At 49.5% G+C, this 27,774-nt stretch overlaps 1 protein-coding gene across 3 annotated transcripts; it reads right to left on the reverse strand.

Moving 5' to 3' along the window:
• Window positions 1-1,991: 1,991 nt before the first annotated feature.
• brip1 (BRCA1 interacting protein C-terminal helicase 1) lies at window positions 1,992-27,614 on the reverse strand. 3 transcript variants are annotated; one of them, XM_026997712.2, is made up of 20 exons: window positions 27,469-27,614; window positions 27,001-27,129; window positions 26,812-26,923; window positions 23,543-23,734; window positions 23,274-23,425; window positions 23,009-23,140; window positions 18,524-18,820; window positions 17,063-17,284; window positions 16,636-16,835; window positions 16,092-16,224; window positions 15,809-15,963; window positions 15,488-15,656; window positions 15,142-15,282; window positions 14,693-14,854; window positions 9,251-9,410; window positions 9,001-9,122; window positions 4,255-4,367; window positions 3,880-3,962; window positions 3,285-3,551; window positions 1,992-2,850 (listed from the first exon to the last, which is right to left on the reverse strand). In XM_026997712.2, the coding sequence occupies exons 2-20, from the start codon at window positions 27,091-27,093 to the stop codon at window positions 2,093-2,095; spliced, it is 3,663 nt and encodes a 1,220-aa protein (XP_026853513.2). In that variant the 5' UTR covers window positions 27,094-27,129; window positions 27,469-27,614; the 3' UTR covers window positions 1,992-2,092. The 3 variants fall into 3 exon arrangements, with proteins under 3 accessions (XP_026853513.2, XP_026853512.2, XP_026853514.2); XM_026997711.2 differs by having other exon boundaries at window positions 23,009-23,143; XM_026997713.2 differs by lacking the exon at window positions 23,009-23,140.
• Between the last annotated feature and the right edge of the window lie 160 nt (window positions 27,615-27,774).

The raw sequence follows: 27,774 nt of genomic DNA on the forward strand, positions 1-27,774 counted from the left end.
GTACAACTCTAGTGCAGCTAGCTACACTGAGAACCCCAAGCTGAAGTAAAATTGACCAACTTACTAATGTAACAACTGACTATTGTAAAAACTTAAAACGGACCCCCACTAGGAGCCAGGCTGCATGTTTTCCTACCTGCCTGTCGAGAATCTGAGCCATCACTCTCTCGCCCTATCCGTTTAGGAGAACAGCTCCTCGTGGTGCATACAGCCAGCCCCCCGGCGCCGTCTCTGCACGGCTGCTCCGGACCGACTACCTCGAACCTGCGTGCAGACGGTGCCGCGGTGCTGCTGCTCACCGCCCGCCCCGGCGCCGCGCCCGAGCTGCCGTGAGACCCAGAGGCCCCTGTGCTCGCCGCTGTTGGAGTCTCAGCAGGGAGTTCAACTTTGCTCTCTGCAAACCAGACTCGAGCCCCAGCGTCCTGGCCCGTGTACAAAGACAGCCTGGCTCGCTCTCTCGGCCCGTGTGCGGTCGACCCTTTCCTTTCCACCTGTCCAGCCAAGGCCTACGACAGGCAGAGAACACAGGCGCCGAGACCGAAAGGGCCTCGCGTCACAGCGGGAAGTGATTCTCACTGCATTAGGCAGGCTAAAGGCAAGTGGGAACATCACTGTACACCGCAGCCATTAACACAAATCCCTCTTCACTCCTTTAACTCGGCAGTGACCAGGGCAAACAGAAGCAATGCAATGACATAGATTAGAGATATGGGTGGGCAAGACAGCGTACAGCCATTTGGCCGTCTTGCGTGGCTGCAGACAGCTTGCTAGAATGTCCCGAATGGCAGAAATTCTCACACTCCTCTTCTGAAGCATCTGCACTGGCACTAGGGCTAATGGGCCAGCCTGGGCTCGCAATGCAATTACGATTACGGGGAGACGCTAGGCACGAGACATACAAAGAGCGATGCTCTCTAGCCGAAAGTCCTGCTCTCCCCGTTCCTCCGCATTAATGGTGTCAGTGCATCAACCCTTTTAACGAGGCGCATCTCGTCTGGCTAATGGCGGTTAATTAGCCCCCCACCCCCACCGCGTCCTGCCGTCTGGGTCGAAGTTTGCTAGACAAAATTACGTCGTGCCAGTAGAGGAAGCAGCCCCTTAAAATAATTGTAATGTGGTTCAAATGACGCTCATCTCTGCTCATAAAACTCATTAGATGCAATGTCTGCCTAACAAGGGCTTGAGGCGCATGCTCCTTCCATAAACAAGCTTTGGAGAGAAAAGGAGGGAAAAAAAAAAAAAAAAAAAAAGAACTCTAGTAGCTGAGGGAGAAGATGCTGGAATCAGTGAGCAGTCCGAGTTCATGTTTTTCCACACATCAGTATATCCGTACATCCGGGTTCAAAACCAAAACATTCTAAAACAAGAAAATGAATCGCCGGGTCGCCACCCACACACCCACTAAAATCCAAACGCCAGGGAAACGAAGCGTAAGGAAGAGCGGCTGAAGTGCTGGGAGGGTTTCGTGCCAATGCAGCGGGCCAGTTGTGTGCGCAGATGTTCAACAGTAACCGAGCCAGACAGCTCAGGCTCTTGGAGGAGCTGCAGCAGAAACCGACCCACCCCTCTGCAACACGACACTCGCCACCACGGGGCACGAGGTCACAGAGCAGCTTTCTGCAGAGTTCAGTTTCTGCACATTACTCGTCTGGCTTCGAACGGAAGCCGCCGAGTCGCGGCGCTCTCGGCGAGAGCATGATGGATTGTGGGAGCTTCCTGGGGCTGTAAATCGCCCTTACTGCCCCCTGCTGTAGGGATCTAGCCCTCACCTTGTTTACATTCAAAGGACATACTAATTATCCACACAATATCTTGCATCAAAATGTCAAACTCTGAGCCCGAGTGAAATCGACCTGGTGCCACTACAGACCTACTCCTTAGGATCAGCCCCACAAAGGCCTCACGCATCTAGGAAGGAGTCACAAGTTAAGCATGCCCGTTCTGTTCTACGCGTTATGCAATTTCTGCTCGACCCACAGTAAACAGACAGGTTAGTTAATCAAAATTTATTTCTTAAAACATTTATTTACCATTTGTGCATGTTACAGACTTTTAGTCATGACATTTGGCCGGCCGGCCTGAGAGATGCAGGTTACGGGGTCACGTGTTTACCTGTAGCCGCTGCTTTGCCAAGGGCTTTCTGTCTAGACCTGGAGAGCCTGTGTGACCTGCTGCTGGGCTGTCTCTGTGTTGCCCTGGTCTCACTACCTGTGCTACACCTCCTCTCTGCCTGCTCTGCCCTGCTCGGAGACTCCCGGACTCTTTTGGGAGAGACACAGTCTCTGTGAGGACCCTCATCACCTCCCTTAAGGTCAGCGGAGGCACTGCAAGTTCTCCTCGGACTCTGTGCGGACCCAGACAGGTCCTCAGAAGGCAAGACGGACGCCTCAGTCGGGGGAGGAGGGAGATCCATCTTAAGCGGGGCCTGCAGCTCCACTGCCACCTCCTCATCTTCCTCGTCCTCCTCTGCTTCGAACAGCTCGGGGGTGTAAAAGATACTCTGGTCTTCGTCTTGCACCTCCCCCGGGGTGTTTACAGGGGACAGGTCCGGCGAAGAAGGAGAGGGGTCAGCGGGAGTCGCGCTCTGTCCATCTTCAGCAACACCTCCGGCCTGGACTGTCACAGCCTGGTCAACGGCAGGAACGGCGCAGTGGCTAATGCCGGCCAGGTTTGCACTATTGTCAACACTCTTGCTGGAGTCCTTCGACTGAAAGATGGGTGTCCTGTATCGGGCGCTGACGGGTGTGGAGGTGAACAGGCTGAGTACGGGTCGCGCTGTAGACAAAGGGTCAGCTTCATTACCCCGCAGGCCTGGTGCTACGCATGGCCGCTGGAGAAGCTCCTGGTCACCTACACAAATACAAAAAGTCATCACGTCCTCAACCCCGCGCTCGGCACTGCACAGTCACGCCCAGTCTGCCGCAAACAAAGGTTAAGGTTAAGGTTAAGGGATTTAATGAAGAACAACAGCCAAACATCTGCCTGACCCATCACTCATCAGCCGAACCGACGTGGTAATGTCTGGCAGGAGAAATGAGGAGCAAGGAAGCGCTCGCGCACACACACACACGCGCGCGCAAAAACACACACACGCAAAAACACGCGCACAAATCTCGATTTCAGCTTTTAAAACTCAACTTTAAAATCTCCATCTCTCGTCCTGCTGCGCCTGGTGCTTTCTCACCGTCTCTACCCTCCACCCTCTAGCACTCCATTTCTGAACGAAGCACGTTGACTAATTTCGATTCGTTTCTTCTTTTCGCTCGTTTGCCAAGGCCACGTACCTGCTCCAGAGGGGCTGCCATTGGTGGAAGCGACAGCCAGACCCTCAGAGCTCGGGCAGTGGTGCAGAGTAGGTGGGTCAGGAGGGGTTGTCTGCGCCGAGAGGCCAGCCCCTGAGGCGCTGGGGTTCGAAGGGTCACGCCCGCGGTTCCCCTCCCCGTGGACCTCCGCCTCGCGCTGCTGTCTCTGGGTGAAGGACCCCAGGGACTGCATGGCACTGGGGAAGTTGTCATGGTGCACCACCAACTGACGCACCCACTTTGACAGGCCTGAGAACGCAAGTGCAAGGAGAACGTCAGAGCTCCACCACCACCACTCCACCCTCTCCATTTCCATAACCATCCTGCCACGTTGGGGTTTACACGTATAGCCTTTCATGCGGTAGGTGTTGTCCTGCGCCTTCTGACCGCTGCATGTAAACCGCATGGTTTTCATGTAATGGACATTTCTGACTACCGTTACATGTAAAAGCGCGCGGACCTTATGTACACGTTGGTTGGCAAACTCGCCACAGCCCGACGTTGCACGAGGCAGTAAAAGACCACTACCGCCATCTAGCGCCGCACATGCGGAACTGCGCCTGTGGAGATCGCTCACCTGCGATGTACTTGTTGGGATTGGACCTAAAGCGATCATCCACCAAAATAAGGGCCCCCCAGTCATTCCTATGACGAATGCACCTGTGCGTGCACACACACACACACACACACACACACACACACACACACACACACACACAAATGCAGACTGCAGCATAAGAAACATATTTGAAATCCATCACAACTTTTTCAAAGTGCTCATACTAAATAAAATCAATATCAGAGGGATGCGAGCTCAATAATTGTGATGCAGTTATACAAATCTGTACAGACTACAAGAAGCTTTGCAATATTAATTTTCATGTTTAAAAAAAATTTTTTTTAAGTGCCACTCAATAGCCATCTTCAAAAGATCAAGATGTCTGATACCAACCTTCCCAAAGCCTGGTTCAAGGCCCGGTAGGCCTGGATCTCATACCAGCGACCCCCAGGGAGGAGGCCTCTGGATTTGGAATGCTGGTCATTGTATTTCATCTTCAGTTCAACCTGCAACCCAAAAGGGGGAAAAAAGAAAAAGAAAAAAAGTTGTTTCTTTTTCTAAATTCTAAAATCCAAGTTGGTACAGTTGCTGCTGTGAAGGTGTGCGAGGGTAAAAGGTAGTGTTCGTTCCAGAAAGCCTGCTGTCCCTTGCACAAGTCATCTACCCATCACTGTCAATGACGGGTGTAGTTTTCACCACTAATATAAAAGATTCACCATTATTCATTAATATAACAGTAAAACTTGCGGTAGCTTATGACACTATTAAGAATCAAAATGAGCATTCGGAACAGAGTAACTCATTACATATATATATATATATATATATATATTTATTTATTTATTTATTTTTTTATTATTATTTTTTTTTTCATATTCATATACACACACACACATCTGTATTTATTCACAACAGGCTTCTGGAGGCAGGGCTGAAGTTGCTAGAAACAAGCCCTTCATCAATGAGAAGCAAAGAAGAGCCAGACTGAAGTTTGTGAAAGACCATAAGGATTGGACCATAGAGGACTGGAGTAAGGTCGTCATCTCTGATAAGTGCAATTTTCAGCTTTGTCCAACACCTGGTCATGCAAGTTAGACAGTTAGACGGAGACCTGGAGAGGCCTACAAGCCAGAGTCTCGCACCCACTGTGAAATTTGGTGCAGGATCGGTGATGATCTTGGGGTGTTTCAGCAAGGCTGGAATCAGGCAGATTTGTCTTTGTGAAGGACACATGAATCAAGCCACTTGCAAAGCTGTGCTGGAAGAAAACTTGCTTACTTCTGCTCTGACAGTGTTCCCCAAGTCTGATGATTTTTTTTTTTTCCAACAGGACAATGCTCCATGTCACACAGCCAGGCCAATCAGTGTGGATGAGGGACCACCAGATCAAGCCCAATCTCCAGACCTGAACCCCATTGAAAACCTCTGGAATGTGATCAAGAGGAAGATGGATGGTGACAAGCCATCAAACAAAGCCTAGCTCCTGGAATTTCTGTGCCAGGAGTGCCGTAAAGTTATCCAACAGCAATGTGAAAGTCTGATGGAAAAAAAAGACGCATGAAAGCTGTGATTAAAAATCAGGGTTCTTCCACCAAATATTGATTTCTTGACTCATTCCAAGTCGAAGCATTAGTACTGTGTTGTTTAGAAATGAATATGAGCTTGTGTTCTTTGCATTATTTGTGGTCTGAAATTTCTGAAACCGTTTTGTTATTTTGACCATTAGTCATGTTCATAAAGCATCCCGGAATTGGAAGAAATGTTGCCAGTAGTCTATGGAATAAAACAAAACTGCTCAGCCTGGGCAAAAACATACCCACCAATTTTAAAACTAGAGAAACTGAATTTTGTAGTGGTCTCTTATTTTTCCCTAGAGCTGTATATATGAAGCTCAAAGAAAATGTATGAAGTATATAAAATCAACGATGCATGCGAGGCAAAAAAGGTGAACTGAATACGCGGGTTTTATGAAGCTAGATGTTCAGTCTTGATTTGATGTCAGAGCCGACAAATCAGAGAGCACATGCTCACAGGGGCCGCACGGTGCCAGTATCGCCATCGGGCCCATCCATGAAGGAAGAAGCACGGGCTGAATGGCTGATAGGGTGACGTGCAGAGCACAGGACTCCTCTGGAGAGTACGCACAGGGCGCTTCATATACGCTTGCCCCCACACCCACACATCCACAAATCCATCCTGCTCTGGTGTGCGTACATGAGGGATAGGGTGATTGGAGCAGAAGGAAGACATGAGCCTTGCTATAAGAACGCCATGGTAGGATCAATCATGTTTCATCCATGCCGCTGCCACCTTTTTAGCTGTGACTGCTCGTGACGAGCACCGTGTTCGGGAGCGTCAGTGCCCAGTTGCACATCACCCTCAAAAGATTATCTGAACACATGCAGAGTCGTGGTAATCCAACACATTTATAAGCTTGTACAGTGTCCAAATCTATTCAACTAAGGCACTTCTCAGACATGTGCTGCTGACGCTCGGTCTCCGATCCACCAGAAGGGCTGCGTGCGTCTCGATGGAGGTCTCCCCATCAAAGCCCCGACTGCCAACATGAGGCGGCGTGTGTCGTCCAGATCCACTCAGGCTCCGTTTCAGCAGTAGGCCCTTGCCTCCCCTGTGGCGCATCAACACTCAATGCAACACCTCAGGGTGCATAGGTGAAAAAGGCCATTTGTACTGCGAGCAAAATCGCGCACGTGCGAATAGCGCACACTCCGAGGGGCTGAGGACCGGTGAAATGTGACGAGACTGCCAGCTCCTGTGTCCACATCCCCTACCCATTTGTCCTTATAAACAGACATCTGACTGAGAGGCACCGTTTGCAGCCGATGGGCTGTGTGCGCGTGCACCTTCGGCAATTCCGGCATCTTTTTCGTGTCGCTGAAATCTGGGTGCACCATGTGCCCAGGGAATCGCACTGGGAGCGAAGCGGTGAAGCTCGACTCTGACTGTGTGTTTACAATACACTGGTCACACAACAGGACGTGCAACCTGAGGCACACACTGGCGTGTCAACACAAAACCGGCATACCTGGCCCATAGCTGCAATTCAAAATGGTTTTATATGAACGGTTGGTACAAACAGAATAAAATACATTCAAGACCCAACAAACAAATGATTCAGTAGTTCAATATTTGTTGTTACTAGATACATTTGAATTGTAATAACTAATTCTAATAAATATATTACAAATTACTATATGAAAAATGGAGGAGAAACATTTTTAAAAGCATTCCTTTCACGTACATCTATAAAGGTCAGTAGCATCACCAGCTTGTGAGTATTTTTCAAACATTGTTTCATTAGGTGGCTAGACATGGCAGCTGGACCCGCCTTTTAAACACGACCATCTCACAGAATGTTCTTCCACAAAAATGTTCTTTCGCTTGTTCTACCAAAAATATTTATAACCACAAAAGCAAGCCTGTGATGTTCTCCACGCCTCAAACAGCTTAAATTCACCTTTGATCTTGCACAGCACACAACCCAGCAATAAAAGTGATAGTCTTGTTGTTTTAAAGGTAGTCAGATGGCTTGACAGTGCATTTGTCCATATAATAGAGAGTCTAGTGAAAGCAGAGGACAATAGCCATGTTGAAAATGCATGTGTGTGCGATAATGTGCCTTTGAAACAGACATAAAGAGCATGTCTGTATGGGCCCTCTTCAATGGTGTGGGGAGACAGAGCTGGTGTACGAGAGGGAGTGTTTGTGTACGAACGATAGGGAGGGCATGCGGTCACTTAAGAAGCCCTGACAGCCCAGTTGCAGCTTGGCAGCATCAGCTGCACCTGTGAGTGTGCAATGTGTGTGTGTGCAATGTGTGTGTGTAATGTGTGTAAGAGAGAAAGGGAGAGCCAGTGTACTCTGAAAGTCATTAGTGTCCGAGTCCTCACCTGCCCTCCCCTGCACTAATGGGGTCATCTCCTAGACCCTGGCAATCCCAAAGGGCTCGGTGTCAGCCCTGTATCACCAGGTCACATGACTGTCACCTGCTCACTCTCTCTGGCCAGCGCACCCTGGGCAGAGTGACAGGCCAGAGGCACAGCGTAACAGCTTTCCATAAGACAGGCCCCCCCCCCATGAGTTCCAGCACACCACACACCATCAGCCCTACATGTAATATGACCTTACATTACAGCGTGAAGATGGCAAACAAAGAATTCCTTGAAGGACAATGTTTTTCGACCATTCTAGAAGTGGTAACGATAGGGGCACCATAACGGCCTGAATAATGACGAGTTGAAAAAGCCTAGTTTGTAAGGCAAAAATATAAAGAGAGTTCAATGTGAGGGCAAACGTAGACACTGTGACTGCTCTTCAGAAAAGGCAATACCCCAACACCCCAACCGGAGTGACATGTGAGGAGCCACAGATGGGGTGTTCTGTGGGGCAGCACAAAACCCTGGAGTGCTCTCAGGCTGATAGTTAGAGCCATAAAGGCCCCGCCAACCAACCCCGTCTCCAACCCCAACCCCGTCTCCACCCGCCGCCAACCCCAACCCCGTCTCCCTTGGTTCGAGACGTTAGGAGAGCCTCGATGAGCTCCCTGAAATAAAAAAAATAGATAGAAATCAAACCAGAGGTAACCTCTCCCCAGAGGCAACGCAGCCAGCAGAGCTTCCGCTCTGGGTGAAGCTCTGGGAAGCATCAGTCGTCCATGTGTGCCGTGACTGTGACAGACACAGTGAGGAGAACTGGGACAGGCTTTGCCTGTGTAAAGTGTAAAGATCAGGCAAAGCACGACCATTCACACCATTCCAAGAGGGAAAGCCGCCGTTCCATTCAGGGTTTGAATATTCCTTCTGGGTTGTTTCATTGGAGGCCTATAAAACCACCCAGGCTTCCTGCTTCAAGGAGTGCAAGTGTGTTTCTGAGAACTCACAGCCAAGGGTTGGAGTGCACCAGGGTTCAACACTGGCTATTCTGCACACACCTGTATTAAAAACTGGCATGCATAAAACTAGAAATTATTATTATTATTATTTATTTTATTTTTTTTACAATGACGTTTAATAAATAAAACAGGACACAACAATAAAAACTACAGGCTTTTAAAAAGACATTGAAAGGAAACAAAACCACACCCAACACCCAGCTGCATAAAGTGGAGTGGTGGACTACCTGGAGGTCTTTGATGTTGGGGAAGGGAATGCCAACAGTGACCACAGCTCTGGCGTTGTCATCAGTGAAGTCCAGCCCTTCACTCACTTTCCCTCTGCAAACAGCGATCAGCAGTGCTCCATCTGAGCAGAGGAGAACCGCGTAAACATCCACACCACTACCACCATAAAAACGTTACAGATCTCACAGGGAGCCGGACAGGCTCTCCACAAGCGTGGCATGCTGGAAGAACGGGGTCGTGACCTCTCACCTCTGGGTGCGCTCTGTCGGATGGCCTTGTAGTATGTCTGCAGCAGTTCATCGAAGTCGCTCTTGGCCCCACCGCGTGGCTCTGCGATCACGGCCTTCCGCTCCTCCAGCTTCTCCCACAGGCCGGTGTTCGTCCAGCGGTGCCTCAGCTTATCCAGCATCTACAACACACACATCGGTGAAACACTCCCTAAGGGCACAGTGCTCGGTACATTGGCAACGCATTCATTCATTAGGTGCAATACGAATGACATTTTCCATGGGAAAGAAGCAAACACACACAGACACGCACACTCGGAACATACGTTACTGACAGCATGCGTTAATTAGAAACTGGTAAGTGCACAGCTCGAGACAGCACCTCTGACTGATAAGCATCCTCCGACACTTTTCCAGCTATTTCTGACCATAAGGCTGCAGCTGGATGAGTACCCCCCCCCTCCCAATTCTTAACCCCGCAATGCCACTGACGCATAGAAAAACTCCGGCAACACTGCAGTGCCTGAACCACTCGTACCAGAGGCACACACCCACGCAGCTGCTTTAGAGTCATGAATGTGTGGAGAATGGTACAGCAAACAAACGGGCTACAGTCTATAAATGCCAGTCAGTGGGCTGGACGGTACAGAGTGGCCAGTGCGCGCAGATGGTTCACAGTCAAGGTCTTTAACACAAGGACACGGCTATAGCGAAACATCCATCTACCTGTGCCATGGGCTCTCAAAGGTAAAAAAAAACAAAACACCCCAATCCCCCACAACTCTTCACTGGGCATGAGGTTCGCAAATCGCCAATAATAATAATAATAATAATAATAATAATAATAATAAAATCATTGCTGTAGCGCTATTGTTGGTGCAAAAAGTCATCAACTCTCTGGCGGGGAAACGTTGATCTAAGAGAGGGACTGGCTCCTCTGCAGTGGCCATTTTCCTCTTGAACAAGCATGTCTTCTCAATCATAAAGAATCTTCACTGACTTGGAAATATGGTGCAAGGGGTCAAGCAGAAGTTATTCTTGTAGTCATAAAACTTCGCACATTACTGCAGAAGTGTTGGCCGTAGGGTTTGGCAAAGGGCCTGGGAGTGAGGGAGTGAGTGAGTTCTCTGTGTTTACACCCAGCTCTTGTCGTCTTATTGCAACGCAAAGTACTTTACAAGTAACGTTTTGTTGCAATAAGAATAACAACAACAAAAGCGACGCTTTTGTTTCACCCGTAAATCACTGAAGGAATCGGCATCAGAGAGAGATATGGTGACTACAGGCACTCTGCGACATGTCGAGCATATGCACGCTGCCGATTACAAAAGTGCCACTGTACTGATCATACAGCGACACAGACGTTTGGAAGCTCACTTTCAGCAAAAAGCATGGAACATGGTAGGATACCACAGCAGCCGATGAAAATAATATTACACAAACGCTGCTGTACAGTGGCAGAAATGTATAACAAAGCAAAAGTTGCTTTGAGCAACTTCAATAAGGTTTAAAAAAAATAATAACCTCAAAAGAGATCATTGGTGTGAAATCGCACACACAAAAAAATTTCACCTGTGTTTTTGTTCAGTTATTTTTCAATATTTGGTTAGTGTTCACTTTTTTCTCTTTCTACATGCAAAAGTATATTAAAAGTGTTCTCTTGACAACTGGTGAGTCAGGCCAATGTATTAAGCATCCTGAATTACCTTTAGGGGCAATGTTATTAATTTCTGCACACGCTGAACCGTAACCCAATAATAACCCCAGTGAAACCTGACCATAAAACACCGCAGCTTAAAAGACAGAGAAACAAGCGAAGCACAAAGGCTCCTTGTGGAAACTCGCTGTTTATGTTCCCACAGCTGTAATTTGTAAGGCCTTATAAAAACGAGTGAAATACAATACAGTGCCATCCAGGAGCCCTTTGGCTTGTGGGGTAAATGGTCCTAATGCTTTTATCTCGCAGACACTGTGAGTAAACACCGCCCTGAGTCTGCCTCCATGCTGCCATTTAATTACGCGCACATTTTCCGCATCCCTCATCTTGGCAAAGTGGAGGCCGTCCGAAGGGCTGAAGCGTCTGCAGGGCTACAGGATGCGACCTCTCTCTCTCTCCTCTTCCCGTTCTTCTGGAGGGGAGCCGCAACACTCGAGGCTGTCCGCTCGCAGCTCCTGGCATGCAGTATGCGGAGGGCGCAACACAAATTTAAAATAACCCACCGGCAAAATAACCAACAGTGGCAGTTGAGCACATGGCCTTCATGACCAATTCAGAGGCACTATGTGACCAGAACAGCAGCGTTTCCACAGGGCCCAGACCGTGGAGAAGCAGAATGAAAATGTCTACACGCTCGGCCCATGCGCAGGTGCGCAAACATGGCAGGAGCACCCCTTCGCCCGAGTAAAAATCCGCACGGGGCCGTGCACGCCGCCCGGAACACAAGAGCACCGGCATGCTCCGGCAGTCGCTAAAGTTACGCCGCTGTACTTTAGTGAGCTAAAAAAAAAAAGGGCATGACTGTGAAGTAGGACATAGGTACTTTCCAGTCGTACCATCAGTGATGCGCAGTTAAGTGTGACAGCGACGAAGAACGTGGCATGAGGGATGGCGAGCCGCGTGCGAGAAGGAGAGCGCGAGGGTTGCAAAAGGCAAGCTGGCCAGGCTGGGAGCTCGCGCTCACCGCGGCTCAGCCTCGTGGCTTATTCACGGACCCGTAGCAACATCCCAGCGACAGGGGTTCCTGGCTGTTCCAAATTATGAGTTAATAACACTGATTTTGTTAATGCCAACAAAAGGCAGTATAGGCACAATAAAAAGTGAATAATTTCTGGGCAAAATACATGCATGACTCAGCTGCCAAAGACACAAAGAACAGGGAGGACCAGACCCTGCTCCCCAAGGACGTGCGACAACAGCGTGGCAAGCTTCCTCGGTTTCTTCCTCTCTCCCTTCCCAGTCATCCACACATCCACCCCTTTCTCCCTCTCGCTCCCCCTCCATCTCTGCAACTTCTGTGTGGTTGGGCTACACGCCGTCTCCGGGTCGGGTTTTTGTTTCCCGCTCCCAAACACCCATTAAGTAATGGAAGCCTCTCGGTCGTCAGGCGTCATCGGCGAAACACGCGGGGCCCGTGGCGTCGGCATCAGCGGCCGTGTAGCAGCTGTAAACAATTCAGTTGTCAAACATCGGAACCACGATCGCGCCAAGGCCGGAGCCGAGTGGCGCCTCTGCCGCCTGCCGGCGAGCGACTCCGATGCGCCTAAAACACCCCCCCCACACACACACACATCCCACCCCCCACCCCCCCACCTCCCGGGCGCCAAACCAGAGCAGGCCATTAGCAGGAGACCGACAGCCACAGGAGCTAAAAGCGGCAGATAACGCACAAGATCGGCCCCGGGACGGATTCGGTTCCATCTGGGTAGGGGTTGCAGCGAGGAAACGCCTGCCTCGCTGACGGCAGGCGATTACGAGGGTGGGTAGGGAGGTGGGACACTTTGGCACAGCGGCAGTGGACAAAATGTTTACACGCAAAACCGAGCGCCTTGTCGTCGGGTCAGAAGCAGGCGGCGTCGGCTGAGAAAGCATTTGGAGGTCGTGGATGACTCGATGCGGTAAACAGTCTTGAGTGGCCCCATTCGGCACCGTTGGCTGCTAATGGAGCTCAGTGTCACAGTTTACAGTTCATTTACAGCTCAAGTGGGCAGAAGGTACAGGAGCCAAAGCTGACTCTGGCTTATTTCACTACAAGCTGACTGACCGCCCTGTCCGTTAACTTAAATACACATTAGGCATGGAGACGGAAATGATATCCAGCTCAATATCCATACCTTACGCAAACGCAAAGGGAATATTCACACCAACCAAATCTATTCCTGGGAACATTTTTGAAGCGCTAAATAAACGAAATATATGTACAGGATGCACAAACAGATTCAGAAACTGGCATGGCTGAGCGTGGAATTAACAGTACGACTCTGGTAGCGGCCACACAAGAGCTCATCCTGGGCTGACAGGCCACTTAAGGCTGAGTGGGCCTGGGAGACATTGGCAGCAGGCGGAGGGGTCTGAAGGTCTCGCAGGCTCTTAGCTCACTCGCCCCGCAGTGCACTTTGACTTTGATGGCACAAAAGTACAACGGATGCAGCTGCCCGACACCCCCCCCCCCCCAGCTCCGGAGCAGCAGGCGCCAGCGCAGACGCATCTTCACACAGACAGCATGGCGACATCACCCCTAATGGCCCTTATCTTAATCTGCTTTAAAAGCATCTTGCGTTTCCCCAGGATCTTTTCACCTCTGCGAACCAACATTTAATAAGTGGGGCCTCCCCAGTTGTTTCCAGTTTATTCCTCCCGTGGTCGGGGGCAGAGGACGAGGGCCGCTGCAGTTTAATGGGCTCTAACTAAGAGGAGGACTTGTCATGGCAGGACTGCTACAAACCACAGCTCTAGGGGCACTGTGGAGGGAGAGAGGGGGGAAGAGAGAGAGAGAGAGAGAGAGAGAGTGTGAGTGAGTGTGTGTAACACAGGATGTGGCCTGTGACAGACAGATACAGAGTTCATGTAGAAGAGGCGTCAGACACCCTGGCCCGTTCGACACAAGCGACTCGGAGCTGCGGCACCGCCGACGTGCTCAGAAGGGACTGGAAGTCTCCAGAACATCCCCAGACTCACAAACTCAATTTAATCCCTAGTCTGCTCATTTTACAGATTAAATATTAATCCACCGATAACTCATGCATTACCATCAATAATGATAAAATACAACTGAACGTAAGGACATGAGTGAAGAGTCAGACCCAGTATAATACGTAACACGACAGAGGTTGCGTCTTTGGGGGAATATGTAACTTCAAAATGATACATGTTTTCATATCGAGCTAATGTGGCACAGACATCTGAGAAAGTTACTCGTCCCCTTTGAGGATTCGCCCTGACAGGCAGCTTGAATGAGAATCAATTATTCATGGTAACGGCATAACAAACAAAGGAGAACAAAGTATTTATCAATGGGAGCCTAGCAGTCAGCTCGTTAGCTGAAAGGCGATACAGGGGGGGAAAAAAAAAAAAAAAAAAAAAAACGCTGACCGACACTCTGAGCTTTGTCCGATATCCATTATACACCAGGGTGGGCTCTTAGTGGCTGAGAGGCAAACAAAGCCACTGCCCGTCTGATACTCAAAACTGAATTTTATAAAGAGTACTTCAGGTGTCACTTTAAGGCTGCTGTTAGGATGCACAGCAAATAGCCTCAAAGGAAGAGACAATGAAGGGGCCATGAATTATGGTCTCCAGCGCCTCCCAGTGGTCTCACTGCAGAGCTGCAGCTTCAACCCTTTCGTGCTCACTTGTTTGTAGCATGTCCCGTGTCAGACGTGTTTTTAGCGTTTTTTTTCACCATCCATGGGAAAGATTAGGGCCGAAGCCATGCCCCCGGACTGGGCGGAGCCTGTGTGACCATACCTTGTAGGAGGGTAGGAAGCAGAGCACCCCTCGGCTCACTGCCTGGCACACTTGGAGCAGCAGCGCGCCAGCCTCATCCTGGAAGGCAAAGGTCTCGGCGTGCTGGAATGTGGCGCACAGCCTCCGGCCTTGGGGACCCGCTCCGACTGTGCCCACCCACACCTGCCATGCAACAGCCTTTCAGAAACGGACATTTTTGGCCTGGAACAGCCAATTTAGGCTAGAGCAAAGCTAAATTAACAATATGTCTGAAGCAAAAAAGAAATCCTCCATCTCTTATTCCTGATAGTGATGACACATCAAAATCTGGACTTAATGCAAAGCTACCACTGAAAGCCCCCCAGTCACCAACCCAAGCCTGCTCTCACGCCCTCGGACAAGGCTAGAGGAACGGCCCAAGGGCTTACAGAGGGAGGAGAATCTGGAGGCGGGCTGGCATGTGCGCTAACCTGGGACTTGCTGATGACGTGGCTGGCCTCCAGCTGGATGGAGAACTTGAGGCCTAGCTCAGAGGAGAATGAGCCCATGGGCGAGAGGGTGCCGGAGGTGAGCACGATACAGCGCACAGACTCGCTCAGGTCCGAGAATGCCTGCCAGTGCACAGGCACGCACGCACGCAAACACACGCACACGGACACACGCACGCACACACTCAACATACATTGTAAACCAACCTCACAGAGCTTTTCCCAAAAACTCAAAAGGAAAGATTGTACTAATCTGCAAATTCAAACAAAAACGAATTATTTGCCTAATAAATGTTAGCTGTGCCTCCTCGCCTGGGCAGGAACTCACCACGGCAGGGTTGAGACACCAGAAGCTGAGTGTCTGTACTAGGGTTTTAGTGCGGGCTCCCTGGCGCCGACGATGGGGCCGAGCGAAAAAGCCCTGGGCGTCAGGGACATCCTGTACTGTGGCCCAGACGTAGCTCTGCTGCAGGGCCACACGGTAGTCATCTGCAAACCTACGCACACACAGTACAGAATAAACAGCAGAGCTGAGCAGAGAAGGCGTAACTGCCTGTAACATTGCAGCCTGCTGAACAAAACAATACAGGAATCAGGCTGAATAAGAAAACGTGGCAACCACGGAAACTACCAAGCGAGGAACAATGACCTGCAGTTCTGTCGGAACAGGAACTCGAGCACCATGAAGAGGCTCTTGAGTACAGACTGGGTGTTGGCGCTGACAGTGGGCACCTCCACGGTGTCCTCCCTCCCGTTCACCAGACCCACCCGCTCCTCCTTCTCCAGGACTGCCTCGAGGTGCTTCTGCTCAACGATCGTGCACACAGACACACACGAAAAGCATAAAACGGATAAAAAGCATAAAAAGTACAAAAAAAAAAATCCCATCAGAATAAGAACAGGGGAGGTGTCAGAAAGACTCAGTGGTGTACCTGCAGCACGGAGAAAGTGTCAGCTGTAATACCAAGACCATGGAAGAGGCCCAGAGCCTCCTGCCCTGTCCACACCTTACACGCCGTCTCATAGTCCCTCTCCTGCAGTACACTGGAGCTCTCCTGTATCCAGCTATACACACGCACAAACGCATTCAAACCTACCACATATCCAGCTAACACAGTTCAATTCAGTGTGTCCGTATTCCACTAAATCAATAGAGGAATTTACGGTTAGAATTCAGTGTGCCTCAGATGGCATTGTGGGGTTGTTTTTTGCTCCTTCGAGATGAACTCTCACATCATCCGTTAATATCAAGTAACCTCTTGAGAAGCGACAGCCTCCAGCGGCTTAGTAGACAGACTGGGGCTGGGCTCCCAATGGCCTTGTAAGATAGACATCACCACTAAATGGAAGAGAGAACACCACTCGGATCCCCCCCCACTCAGATCTCCACCCCCCCAATAAGCCCACGATGCTTTTCAGACAAGGCGCGGATATGGAGACCTCTGAGGCCCCTGTCGGAGCTCCCTGAGGTCATACTTGAGCAGGCTGCAGCAGAAGGCGAGTAGGGGCTCGTGGTTGCTCCGGCGGATGTTGTATGACACCATGCCCTCGATCTCGTCGCGGGCATGCTGCAGCTGCGCCTTACTGAGGTTGAAGCTGGCACTCTCGCGGGCACAGTCCTCTATGTTGTGGGCCTCATCCAGCACCACAACCATCCCCTTCAGGCTGATGTCCATCTGAGGAGAAGGCAGGATGTGGCGTTGGCAGGGGGTGGGAGGTTGGGCCCAGGACTAAGAAATGCTCTGAACGGGCAACATTTGCACATGCAAAATCGTCCGATTGACCCATTAAACACTTCCGCGACACCAAATTCATATCCACCCCTTTATACTTAGAAAGGGCTAGAAAGAAAGGCAGCGGCAAGCATCTCCAACAGCCGGGCCCGACTGGCACGGATACTCACACTCTCACGGATGAGGGGGTCCAGCAGGTAGTTGTAAGGGCAGAAGATGATGGAGGCTTCCTGCATGAGCTCACGGGCCGCATAGTAGGCGCAGGATCGTAGCCTGGTGCCCAGACGCACCAGCTCCTCGATGTCCCAGGCCTGGTGCAGCCCGTGCACCCGCTGCAGGCTGCTCTGCTCACGCATCCTGTGCACGTTATGGTAGAACCGGCAGGACAGGCCCTGCCAGACAGACGCAGGATGTCTCTTAAAACCAGATCCAAAAGCACGCGCCCGCCCTTGCGAGCATAGCTGAAGTGGGTATAAATCATATTCAATGTCACTGTTTACAGCTCAACAGCGAGTCACTATTCAGCCCTCCCAAGAGAAAGAAGGCACACCATTATATGATTACTAATTAGCTGCTATTTAAGCAGTTAGGCAGTTTTCTTTTGGTTTCGCCTGTAACCGTTACGGCACCGCAGTGGCTTCGTGATTGGGCCTCGCTGGGGCCCGCCCCGAGATTAACACTGCCTGGGCCGGGCCCTTTCATGCAGCACTCCGCTTTATCATGGAGGTGATGGCAGCCACGCCACAGCGACGTGTGTGACCTCCCGGTAAGTGGCTGAAGGGTGTGGACGGGGCAGAAGAGAGAGGTGGGGTTGCAGGGGGTCGTGACACCTCCGTAACAGGACTGGAGGCTCGGCGTTAAAACAAAGCACCCCTGAGGCCTTCGACAAGGGCACATGACTAAAAGCCCTATGTGACTGATTAGGGGTATTATCAGCAAGAAAAGCCTCCCCCCCCAGCTCCAGTGATAGGGACTTCACTCACGGGTGGATTTGTGTTACAGCAGCTGTGACCTGAAGGCGACTCGCCCTCTTCCCTTTAGAGTGGTGTCAAAAAAGGACATGAGCAGACGCTTCTTAAGAGCCATGCTCTTACTAGGAAGGCCACCGCGGGGAGCAGGGAATGTGGTCTTCCCTTCCACAGCAGAAGTGAGGTCAAGCTCAGTTCAAACTGCTCAGTTCGAGTCATGAGAAGCCGGAGGCTTAAACTCCATTGGGTGACGTATGGCAAGAGGTGAAATCTTGAAGGTAAGAACTTAAGCCAAACATTTGGACAGGATTATCATTCTAGGAGAAAATATGACGGTAGCCGAGAAACACATGAAAACAAAATGTTTAACAGCAGCACTTAGAAAATGCCCAACAAAATGGGTTAATATATCCTGGCCCACGCGGGCCAAAAAGAACAAGCAAGCAAATAAAAAGTTTGCGGTCTAAGGTTTGGCTGATGATACCGGAGTTCATAGTTCAACTAAACAGGAGCCCTACAAATCCTGATGGCACCTGCTGAAGCCCCATTGAAGCCCTTTCATCTCTCTGAGGGGCTCACACGACGACACATGAACAAAGACCCTGCCGCCGAAACGCCGCTGTGATGTCAGACGGCGTGACCCGGGGCGCGGTGGCCACTCACATTCTTGGCCTCCAGCAGCTCTTTGCAGCGCTCGTTGCGGTTGCCGTGGGCCACCACCTCCGGGTGCACGCAGGTGTGGTCCCGGCTGGACAGGATGGTCATGGGCACGGTCGAGTAGAGCGTGCGCTTCAGCTCCCGGGCCACCTGGGTGATCTGCTTGTGCGTGCGGGTGCCGAAGAAGATCTTGGGCACCGCCTTCTTCCCGTCGCCCTCCTTGGCCTCGTCCTTGGCCTTCTCGCCCGCGCCGAGCCCGTTTCCGAGACTGCCGCAGGGACACAGGGAGCAGGGCACGGGAGACTGCGGAAGAGAGGACGGAAAATGGGTCACCTGCCAGCAATTCAGCAAGAGCCGGACCGACGGAGCGACGCGGCAGCCCATCAGATGAACAGGCTTTTGTGAAAGTGGACATATAGACACACAACATATACATAAGGAGACGCTACGATTCCAGATCAGATGACTGCACCTGAGACTGTAAGTTTAGACCCTACTATTGTTCATGGAGCTGCTCCCTGATTGGGTGTCCTTAATTGTGGCTTTCACACACAAGGGCCTAGCAGCCTTTGGTGGTGAAAGCGATCCTCAGCAGTGTACATGAGCTCAAAGTGTCTCGCGTCTCTACCCACTAAGAAGAATGACAGGCATTCCATACACAGGCAGCGTGAAACAGAGACGGTCGGTGCAGATACGTATGCTCATGAGATTCGTGACCCGAGTTACCGGGTGTTACAGCGTAACTCACAAGTTCACAACTGCACTTTGCTTGTTTACGGCATTATCTTAAATTGGAATTAAAACTAAAAAGCGTCCATGTACACAGATTTTTTTTTTTATTTGATGTAAAAAAAAAAAAAAAGAAAAAAGAAAAAAGAAGACTTCCACACTACACATAAAAAAGGCTGAATTAATTTGAGTCAGATATATATTGTTAGTACATTTACACTGTGGCTGCATTTCACCCATATGGAACCCACATGGACAGAATCAGTATACATTAACACATGTACATCCACGCAGGAGACCACGTGGAAATTAAAAAGTTCTGTGTTTTTAAATACTGGAAACATCATCATACTTTACAAAAAATAAATAAAAAATAGAAAAAACTAATAAAGTAGAAAAAGTAGTTTCACAGTACACACGATTAGGCAACTGAAGACGAATATATGTTTTATTTTTCCAACAGTCCAACAGACATAAAAGGTGTAAATGGAACATTATGAGCCCCTTTCCCAGATCAAGGTTAGACCGGTTTTATGGTGACCCAGGCAGAGCGGTCCTGCGCGCACGTGTTTGAACAGAAGCTGTATGTAGGCACTTCAGAGCAGGTGTGGGAGATGGACCCACTAATCCCAGCCATGCATGCTTATTAAGGCCTCTCTCTCCCAATGACTTCTCAAAACAGTGAAAGTACCAACCCCAAGTCCTCTGTGAGGCAGGAGGAAGAGGATCCCAAAAATATGAGCCTTCACACTTTCTGTCTTTTCTTTTCCTGAAAGCAACAGTAAGATTATCCCCTCGCACACAAACGCTAAGCCGCGGCGCGCTACACCTCGATACCAGGGATCAAGCTCTCTCATAGCCCGCGCTCCAGTGCGCAGCTCAATCTTTGGTTACCCGCGAGCTCAACCCCTTGTTGGCCATTAAATATTACAATGCGCCGAGGGACGGTGGGCGAGCGCGAGCTGTCCGTCAGTGGGACAAAGCCCGGGCCCGCTGCGCCGGACGAACAGAGGCCCGGAGGTGGCTAAGGTTACGGCGGCACTGGACAGGTTTCACGCCGGGGCTCCAGTTCGCCGGATCACCTTACCTGCTCCTGCCACGTTCAAAAGGCCGTTCCAAGCGCCCAGCCTCCTATGCCGAATAATTACTTATTCATCGGACGTGGGAGGAGCAAGGAGCGCCCGTGAATGGGGGGCCTTGTCAGCGGCAGCGCAGGAAACAGCTGACAAGGGTATCCGTTACGCGCGGCCTGCCATGGTTTCGGCCCCTCGCGCCGACGCCACCAAGCAAAGAGACACCCCTGGTATGTAGATAACAGGCCCTGCTGGCCGGACCCGCCACCACGGACACATTCGGACACATTCTTCCCCCCCCCACATGCCCCGATATTATCAGTTAGCGAAACCACCTTTCGCCTCAGCCCCTGGGGCCAGATGCAGCACAGCCATGAGTACGTGCAGCCATCCTGCACAGTCTCAACCAGGAGCCGTTCAGAACAGACACACTGAGCAAACAAGCGAAAGCATGGAGCATTTGGGGGGGGTCAGTGGCTGAGGCTTCTTTAAGCAGCTTTAAGATGTCTCAGGCAGACACCGGTACCAAGTAATGTGCAAAGTAGCTGTGGACTTTAGTACTGTGTGGAAATCCAGGCTGGAGAGGGAACTCGGAAACCATAAAAAAAAACCAAACACAAACAAACGGAGGCAGAAACAACAGCCCTGGTGTTTCTGTGGCGAGCGGCAGGGAAAGCATGGGGTCCTGTTAGAGCCCTGTGTTTGAGCTCGCCCCCAGCCCGCAGAGGCCGTGTCATGGTATACGCAGGCCTGAGTGTGAGCAGGAACAAAAGGCGCTGCATTTCAACAGGTGAGCTCTGAGAGCCTGACACTCGAGAGACTGAAATCTCACACTCTCTGCCTGGCAGCCCCCCCGCCACAACCTCTTTCAGCTATGGAGCTGGAGAACAGGGGCAGGGCTGAGAGAAATGGTCTTCTCTGAGTCTTTATAGTAAGCCTTCACTGGTCTTCATCCTGATGGCTGCCCCTAGAGACCTTGGCACCCCTGATCCCCCTCCTGCCCCCACCCACGCAATCTCCAACCCCACAAAGCACCTGTTTATCCCTGGAGCTCAGTAACCAGTGGGTGAACCCCATTCAATATTTATCCCAGCCTTTCACAGATCACTGCCAAGCAAGGCAAACCTCTTAATTAAACTGGAGCTTGCTTCAAAGGGCCCATTGAGGATGTCAGTCAGCACTGGCAGGGGCTGCACGCGGTGTCGGGTGAGAGATGGAAACCTGCAGCATTGCCCACCCATCTACCCCAAACTCCAGCCTCCCCCCACCTAACCCTTAACCCACCCACCAGGCCTGGGCCTCTGCGTTCTGTAATGGCTCCCCAGTCTGCAGGAAAGTGTAACAAGTCCCTCCCTTGCCCGTTGTGGCCATTGTACGCAATATGTTTTCCTGTGTGGCGGGCAAACGCACCAACACAGATTCCTTTCAGCACAGCCTTCCGAGGCTGATTGTTTCACACTGATGCATTTTCTCACGAGCTTTATACAGAGCGAGCATGCACAACAGCCTGAATACAACGCAAAATCTGATGCCAACTGCCATCATTCTTTAGTTCCAGTGGGTATGGGTTTCCCTCGTTAAAAAGCTGCCTCTGGGAGTCCATCCTCAAGGTACCATGACTCATCCTTGCAAAACTCTGCCTCATTATTCATACACATCCAATCTGTGGAAATGTCCGCTGGTGCAGACTCTAAACCCGGTCTTTCATAACTGGTTTAGGCCTGACTCAAATCAGCTCGGTGATGTGCGAAGGCACATCGGTGACACAAGTCACACGCTAATGTCAGTAAAAACATCACAAACATCATAAGGGTAAAAGTTGTGAAGTAGCCCCATTACAGCGTAAAAACACTAGATAATACCAGCGATAATTCCAGCTAACCTGATGATGCTTAGGCTATTCAAAACCACACACCAAATGTTTGTCAACATGATGCAACAGGACTGTTTTAACAATCAACCATGAGCATATTGTTCTGGGTTAAAAGAGCCCTGTGTTACACAATATCAGAACAGGAACTGCAATGCCGTCATAATACAAATACCTCTACTGCCACCCAGTGGCCAGAGATAAACCCGCCAAACAATCTAATGGAATATAAAGTGCCAGCTTTGAAAACAGAAGTAAAATGTCAGCATCTGACTCCACTGCACTATTAAAACAAAATTATGTAGGTAAACTTGGTAGTTATCGCTCATCATTTCTGCACTTAATCCTATCTGAGTCCACACCTACAATTTAGGAAGCACTATTTCCTGTCCAAGCTATCTTTAATCTCAGAGCACACAGTCAGAACCAGGTCAGCAGGCAGTATATGAAGTAATTCTGGCGTGTAACTTGCAGAGCATCTGCGTCCGCTTTCTCTCCCACTTCAGAAATCACAAACAAAACAGCAATTCAGCCAAGAGACTACAAATACTGCATTCCGGAGTTCTGGAATGAGAAGATCATGAAGTTAAAGGTGGTTACGCGAGGTCATAGAAATGGGCCTATGAGCACAGTTTCACCAAAGGTAAACGGTCACACCTTGCTGTGTGCTTGCACGATATTTAGAAAGAAAACCAAATCAGCATCCATTTAGCTCGGAGTTATTCGGCAAATTTAAGATGCGTGCGTCTAGCCGCAGCCATGGTAACCTCCACACTGGGTGGAGTGACGGAAGGAGAGGGTGGAGAGGCATGTACTCACGCTGCATCCTTGAGCCCTGGCCTGGCCACTCAGCTCCACAGCCCAGCCGTGCGCCCCAGAGACAGGCCGCTCTGGTGCCGCACGGTTGTCGGTGGAAACCGCGCCTCCTTCCAGGCACCTTCGCTTCCTGCCCTGCTGAGCATCAGAGGATCGGAAAGAATGGTGCCGTGCACTACAGCCACGAGGGAGGGGGCTAATCTGTGACATGTTAAGAACAGGCTGGCGCTCAAACAGCTCATTAAGGGCTGATGAGATCCAGGCTTACCTTCTGGTCCATGGCAAGTGACCGAATCCGCTTCCTGTTGGTTTTGAAGTCATCGTCACCATGTGCTCCCTCCTCTGTGATGACAGAGGCCTGAAGTCTCTCAGAGAGCCGGGAAGATAAAGTGGATCTGTTTAAAGGATCGTCCCCCTCAGCTAGTGACAAGGAAGCAGATGAATGCCACAATGAGATGGACTTCTTATTTGTCCCTAAAACCCGAAGGCAGAAGTCATCTGTACTGGGAGAAACTAAGCAACACGGAAGACGCTCACCTCTCAGAGGCGTCATGGGCTGGGTCGAAGTACCTTCGCCAGTGAGATCAATCACAGGTGCTTCGGTTGCCTTGCCGCCGGAGGAGGTGGCCGGGCAAGCCAGCCGGCTGTGGCACACACACTGACATGGGGTAGTGATGTTTGGCTTTTTGGCATCACACGAAGGGCTACCTTTGTCCTGGTCAGACTTACCTTAGAGGAAAACAAAAATGTAGACCATTGTGTTTATAAACCTTTGCAGAGACAATTCACACGCAAGTGCTAGCACATCACATGAGGAAAGTAAGTTTGATCATTATACAAAACAGATCTTGGATAACTACTTAAAGAACTAAGAATACCTTCAGTGGATCCATTTGTTTGTAAAACTGTTTTCATTCATAACCACCAAAGTCAATCATTTTATGTTGAGAAGAGCAATGCATATTAAGTACTTAAGGGGCAGTGATAGCTCAGTGGTTAAAGTACTTCACTAGTAATCAGAAGGTTGCCAGTTCAAGCCCCATCAATGCCGAGGTGCCACTGTTGGGCCCCTGAGCAAGGCCCGTAACCCTCAATGGCTCAAGTTGCATACAGTCACAACAGTAAGTCGCTATGGATAAAAGCGTCTGGTAAAAGTAAGTATTTGCTAAATATGACTAAGATTTGAAAGCAATTTAATTTGTTTCAGACAGTTAAAACATATCTTTTCAACTGTACATATAACAGGAATATATATGCTTTGAAACCCAACCTCTAGAGCAACACAGAAACAGCTAGTAGCTCAGTGTTCCAACATCCACAAGGGGCAACTAGAGATGGATGAGATACAACACAAATCTTATGAAAAGGGAGAGCCAGGACGACACATCATCCTAAAATGGGAACCAAGACAAGTCCATGCACCAACATCTGGGACCTGCTGACCTGAGAGTAAAAAGCACGGCTAAGATGGACAGAATACCAAGTCCAAGTGAGATACCTGCTGGAAGATGTGAATTCAGGACAACAACCAAACACTGTGATCATCACTGAGACCAACTAGCTGATATACATCACAGCAAGTAGATACCAAGCACCTTCACTGAGAACCCAGTGGGACTGTGGAAGGCAACCCCAGAGGCCAGCTTCAAGCCAATAGCACATAAAATGTGAGATTTACCAAGGCGATGTGCCCGCTGCTGTTCTGCACAGACTTGAACCCCCTGAGTGAGATAATCACCAAGAGTGGCTACAGAATGAAGCAGCCATCAGCCACCTCTTCTACCTGGATGATATCAAGCTGTATGCCAGAAAGAGTGAAAGAGATATCGACTCACTAATCGGAATGTTATTTGGACTGGATAAATGTGGTCGCATGGTTAAAAGGAGAGTCATCAGATTATTATGCCAGTCATCAGATACACACTGGCATAATACGCTGGCCAAAGGAGGAGATAGAAGTCCCTGACATCAAGCCAAGAAAACACTTCACAATGCACACAGGGTTTCGCCCCAAATCCAACACTGAAACTGTACACAAAGCTGAAGGGGGGGGGGGGGGGGGGCTGAGCCACTACCGAGGATGAAACAACCAAGATCCAGGAGTACACCAGGACCAAATGATGAAGTGTTAGTGAGTACCTCAGACTGCAGAAACCCAAGGATGGGAATGAGGTGGAGCAGGAACCATCATGGTAGGATAAACACCTGCAAAGGTTAAACTACCAGCAAATAGTGGAAGTGGCTGATATGGATAAATCCCACCAATGGCTGGACTGAAAAACAGCACAGAGGCACTAATCATGGCATCACAGGAACAAGCTCTGAATACATCATCAATAGAGGCTGGAATCTACCACACCAGGCAGGACCCCAGATGCAGTCTGTGCAAAGATGCTGCTGAGACAATCCAGCACATAACAGCGGGATGCAAGGTGCCAGCAGGCAGAACATACATGGAACCCCATAACCAAGTGGCACGCATCATATACAGGAACATCTGTACCAAGTACAGGATGGAAGTTCCAATGTCAAAGTGGGATACAGCCCCAAAGGTGGTGGAGAATGACCATGGTCCTGTGGGACTCCAGATACAGACCGACAAAATGGTAATGGCTAACCAACTGGTAGTAGTGGTGGATAAACAGTAGAAGAGGGCCAAAGTGATAGAGGTAATAAATCACAAGCAACAGCAACATGAGGAACAAGGAACACTCAAGAAATACCAAGGACTGAGAGAAGAGCTTGAAAAAATGTGGAGTGGTCCCTGTACTAATCTGAGCACTGTTACCCCCAAACAGGGATAATATCTCCAGCAGTTCACAGGAACAACATCCTACATCTCCATCCAGAAGAGTGCATTCCTGGGAACAGCCAAGACCCTCAGGCTCCCAGGCCAGTGGTAGAGAACCCAAGCTTGAAGGAAAAAGACCACCCAGGAGGCCAAGTAGGGAGTTTTGACATGAGTTGCCTTTAGGGAGTGTCTAATAAGATAAACATGTGGCATACCAACAGATTTAGACCATAAGAAAGACATTCAGGGAGAGATGCCTTTTAAACCATTCATCTAGTGACATGTTAAACAGGATCTGGTTTAGTACAGTAGTTACTAGAACAGTAGTTACGTCAGATTAAAAAAATTCTACATGCAAGCAAGAGAGCTGAACTAACTGTGTTTTTCTCTTTACGGACGCATTAGACAAAGCCAAGTCCCCTCAAAGCTGTGAAAATAAGGCAAGAAAAAAAACGCCTACCACTGTCACGAACGCCTACTGCTAGAACATCATTATAAACACACGTTCTGTTCCAGACAGGCACGCTGATCTTGTAACATTGCTGCTTGCAACAGTGCCTGAGTAGGTCTTGCCCATCCAAATAGTCTTCTAAAGATGTACCAATGCTTAAAAACTGAATTATTTCTTTAAAAAAATGCTAAAAAGCTGGTTAAAGTAAAAGCTGTGTTTACTTCACTTCATGTAATGCTTTCACAATTTGAAGGACTAGCAGTGGTTTTTAGAAAATTCACACTGTCCTGTAGTACCCGCCCATCAACATATTCTGGAATGGTCAACTGTGAGAAGACATGTTGATATTTAAATGCACTGGAGTTGAGTGATACATGACATCATATCCAACACGTCAAACATCTTAAAACCGTTGAGGGTAGGCATAGGTTCAGCCACTTGGTTTGACTTCATTTCCTCTCCTGACAGTAGAACTCTATCATTTAAATTCAAGGTCAACCCATGTGCCAAGCTGGACATCAGTCACTATATAATAAACTAGTCATGAATTCCACTGGGACATACCATACTGTGCTTGCTGCCATGCCAGGGCGGAGCACAACAGGGCTAGGCTCTTCCCACTGCCAGTAGGACTCTCCAGTAAGCAGTGCTGCCTGTGGTTCAGACCACGGATAATCTAAGGGAGAATGAAACATTACATACATTCTCTCCTCCCCCGGTTCAATGAATGACAAATGACATGTTAAAACTTACTGAGTTCATCATGGCAAGCTGAGAGGGATATGCTTTACACGGGAAATGTATTTTCACTCCTCCTATAGTATACTCCACTGTATTGGCAGCCATGCTTACAACCCCTGTGTGGTTTTACTGTGGGACTCACTGAAAGAGAGAGAGCGCTCAAATTCGTAGTACACACTTCCCAGAGAATCAACGTTTCGGACAGACCTCTCGACTCGAGATAACTTTAATGCTAAACGGTTGAATATGACTCAGTGTCACCTACCTAGCTAGTAGTTTTTTCGACACAACTTCCACGTTAACTAATGCCAGCTATCTAGTAATCACACTAATCGATCGTCTCAGCCTAACACTGCTTAACGGATCGATAGAGTTTTACTAACTCCATGATTATTCTGTTAGCTAGCTGGCTAATTAAGTTAGTCAACATGAGTCATGTATTGTCAATTCCTGGACAGTTATCAGCAACTAGATACTTACCAATACATTTACCTCAGTGGATATTTAAAAACAAAAAAACAGTCATTTGATGAGGCTGTAATGTCCCCGACACCATGTCCAAACCACACTGATCCCGACACGAAAAGAGCGAAATTCCCGCCAGGCGGCGCGAATGTCGTGGCTGTTTCCGCCAAAAGTGCTGATCTACAAGCATCTCCACAAATAACTTCCGGTGCACGTTGCCTTCACAGTCAGCGGTCCGGATCCGAAAGCAAGCTTTCGCCAGAAACCGTTCAGGGAAGTAGCAAGGTTTCTTTCTTTCGAAATCTTGCTTTCCCAAAATGT

Source organism: Electrophorus electricus, chromosome 15 (assembly GCF_013358815.1).
Source record: "Electrophorus electricus isolate fEleEle1 chromosome 15, fEleEle1.pri, whole genome shotgun sequence".
NCBI classification, from domain to species: domain Eukaryota; kingdom Metazoa; phylum Chordata; class Actinopteri; order Gymnotiformes; family Gymnotidae; genus Electrophorus; species Electrophorus electricus.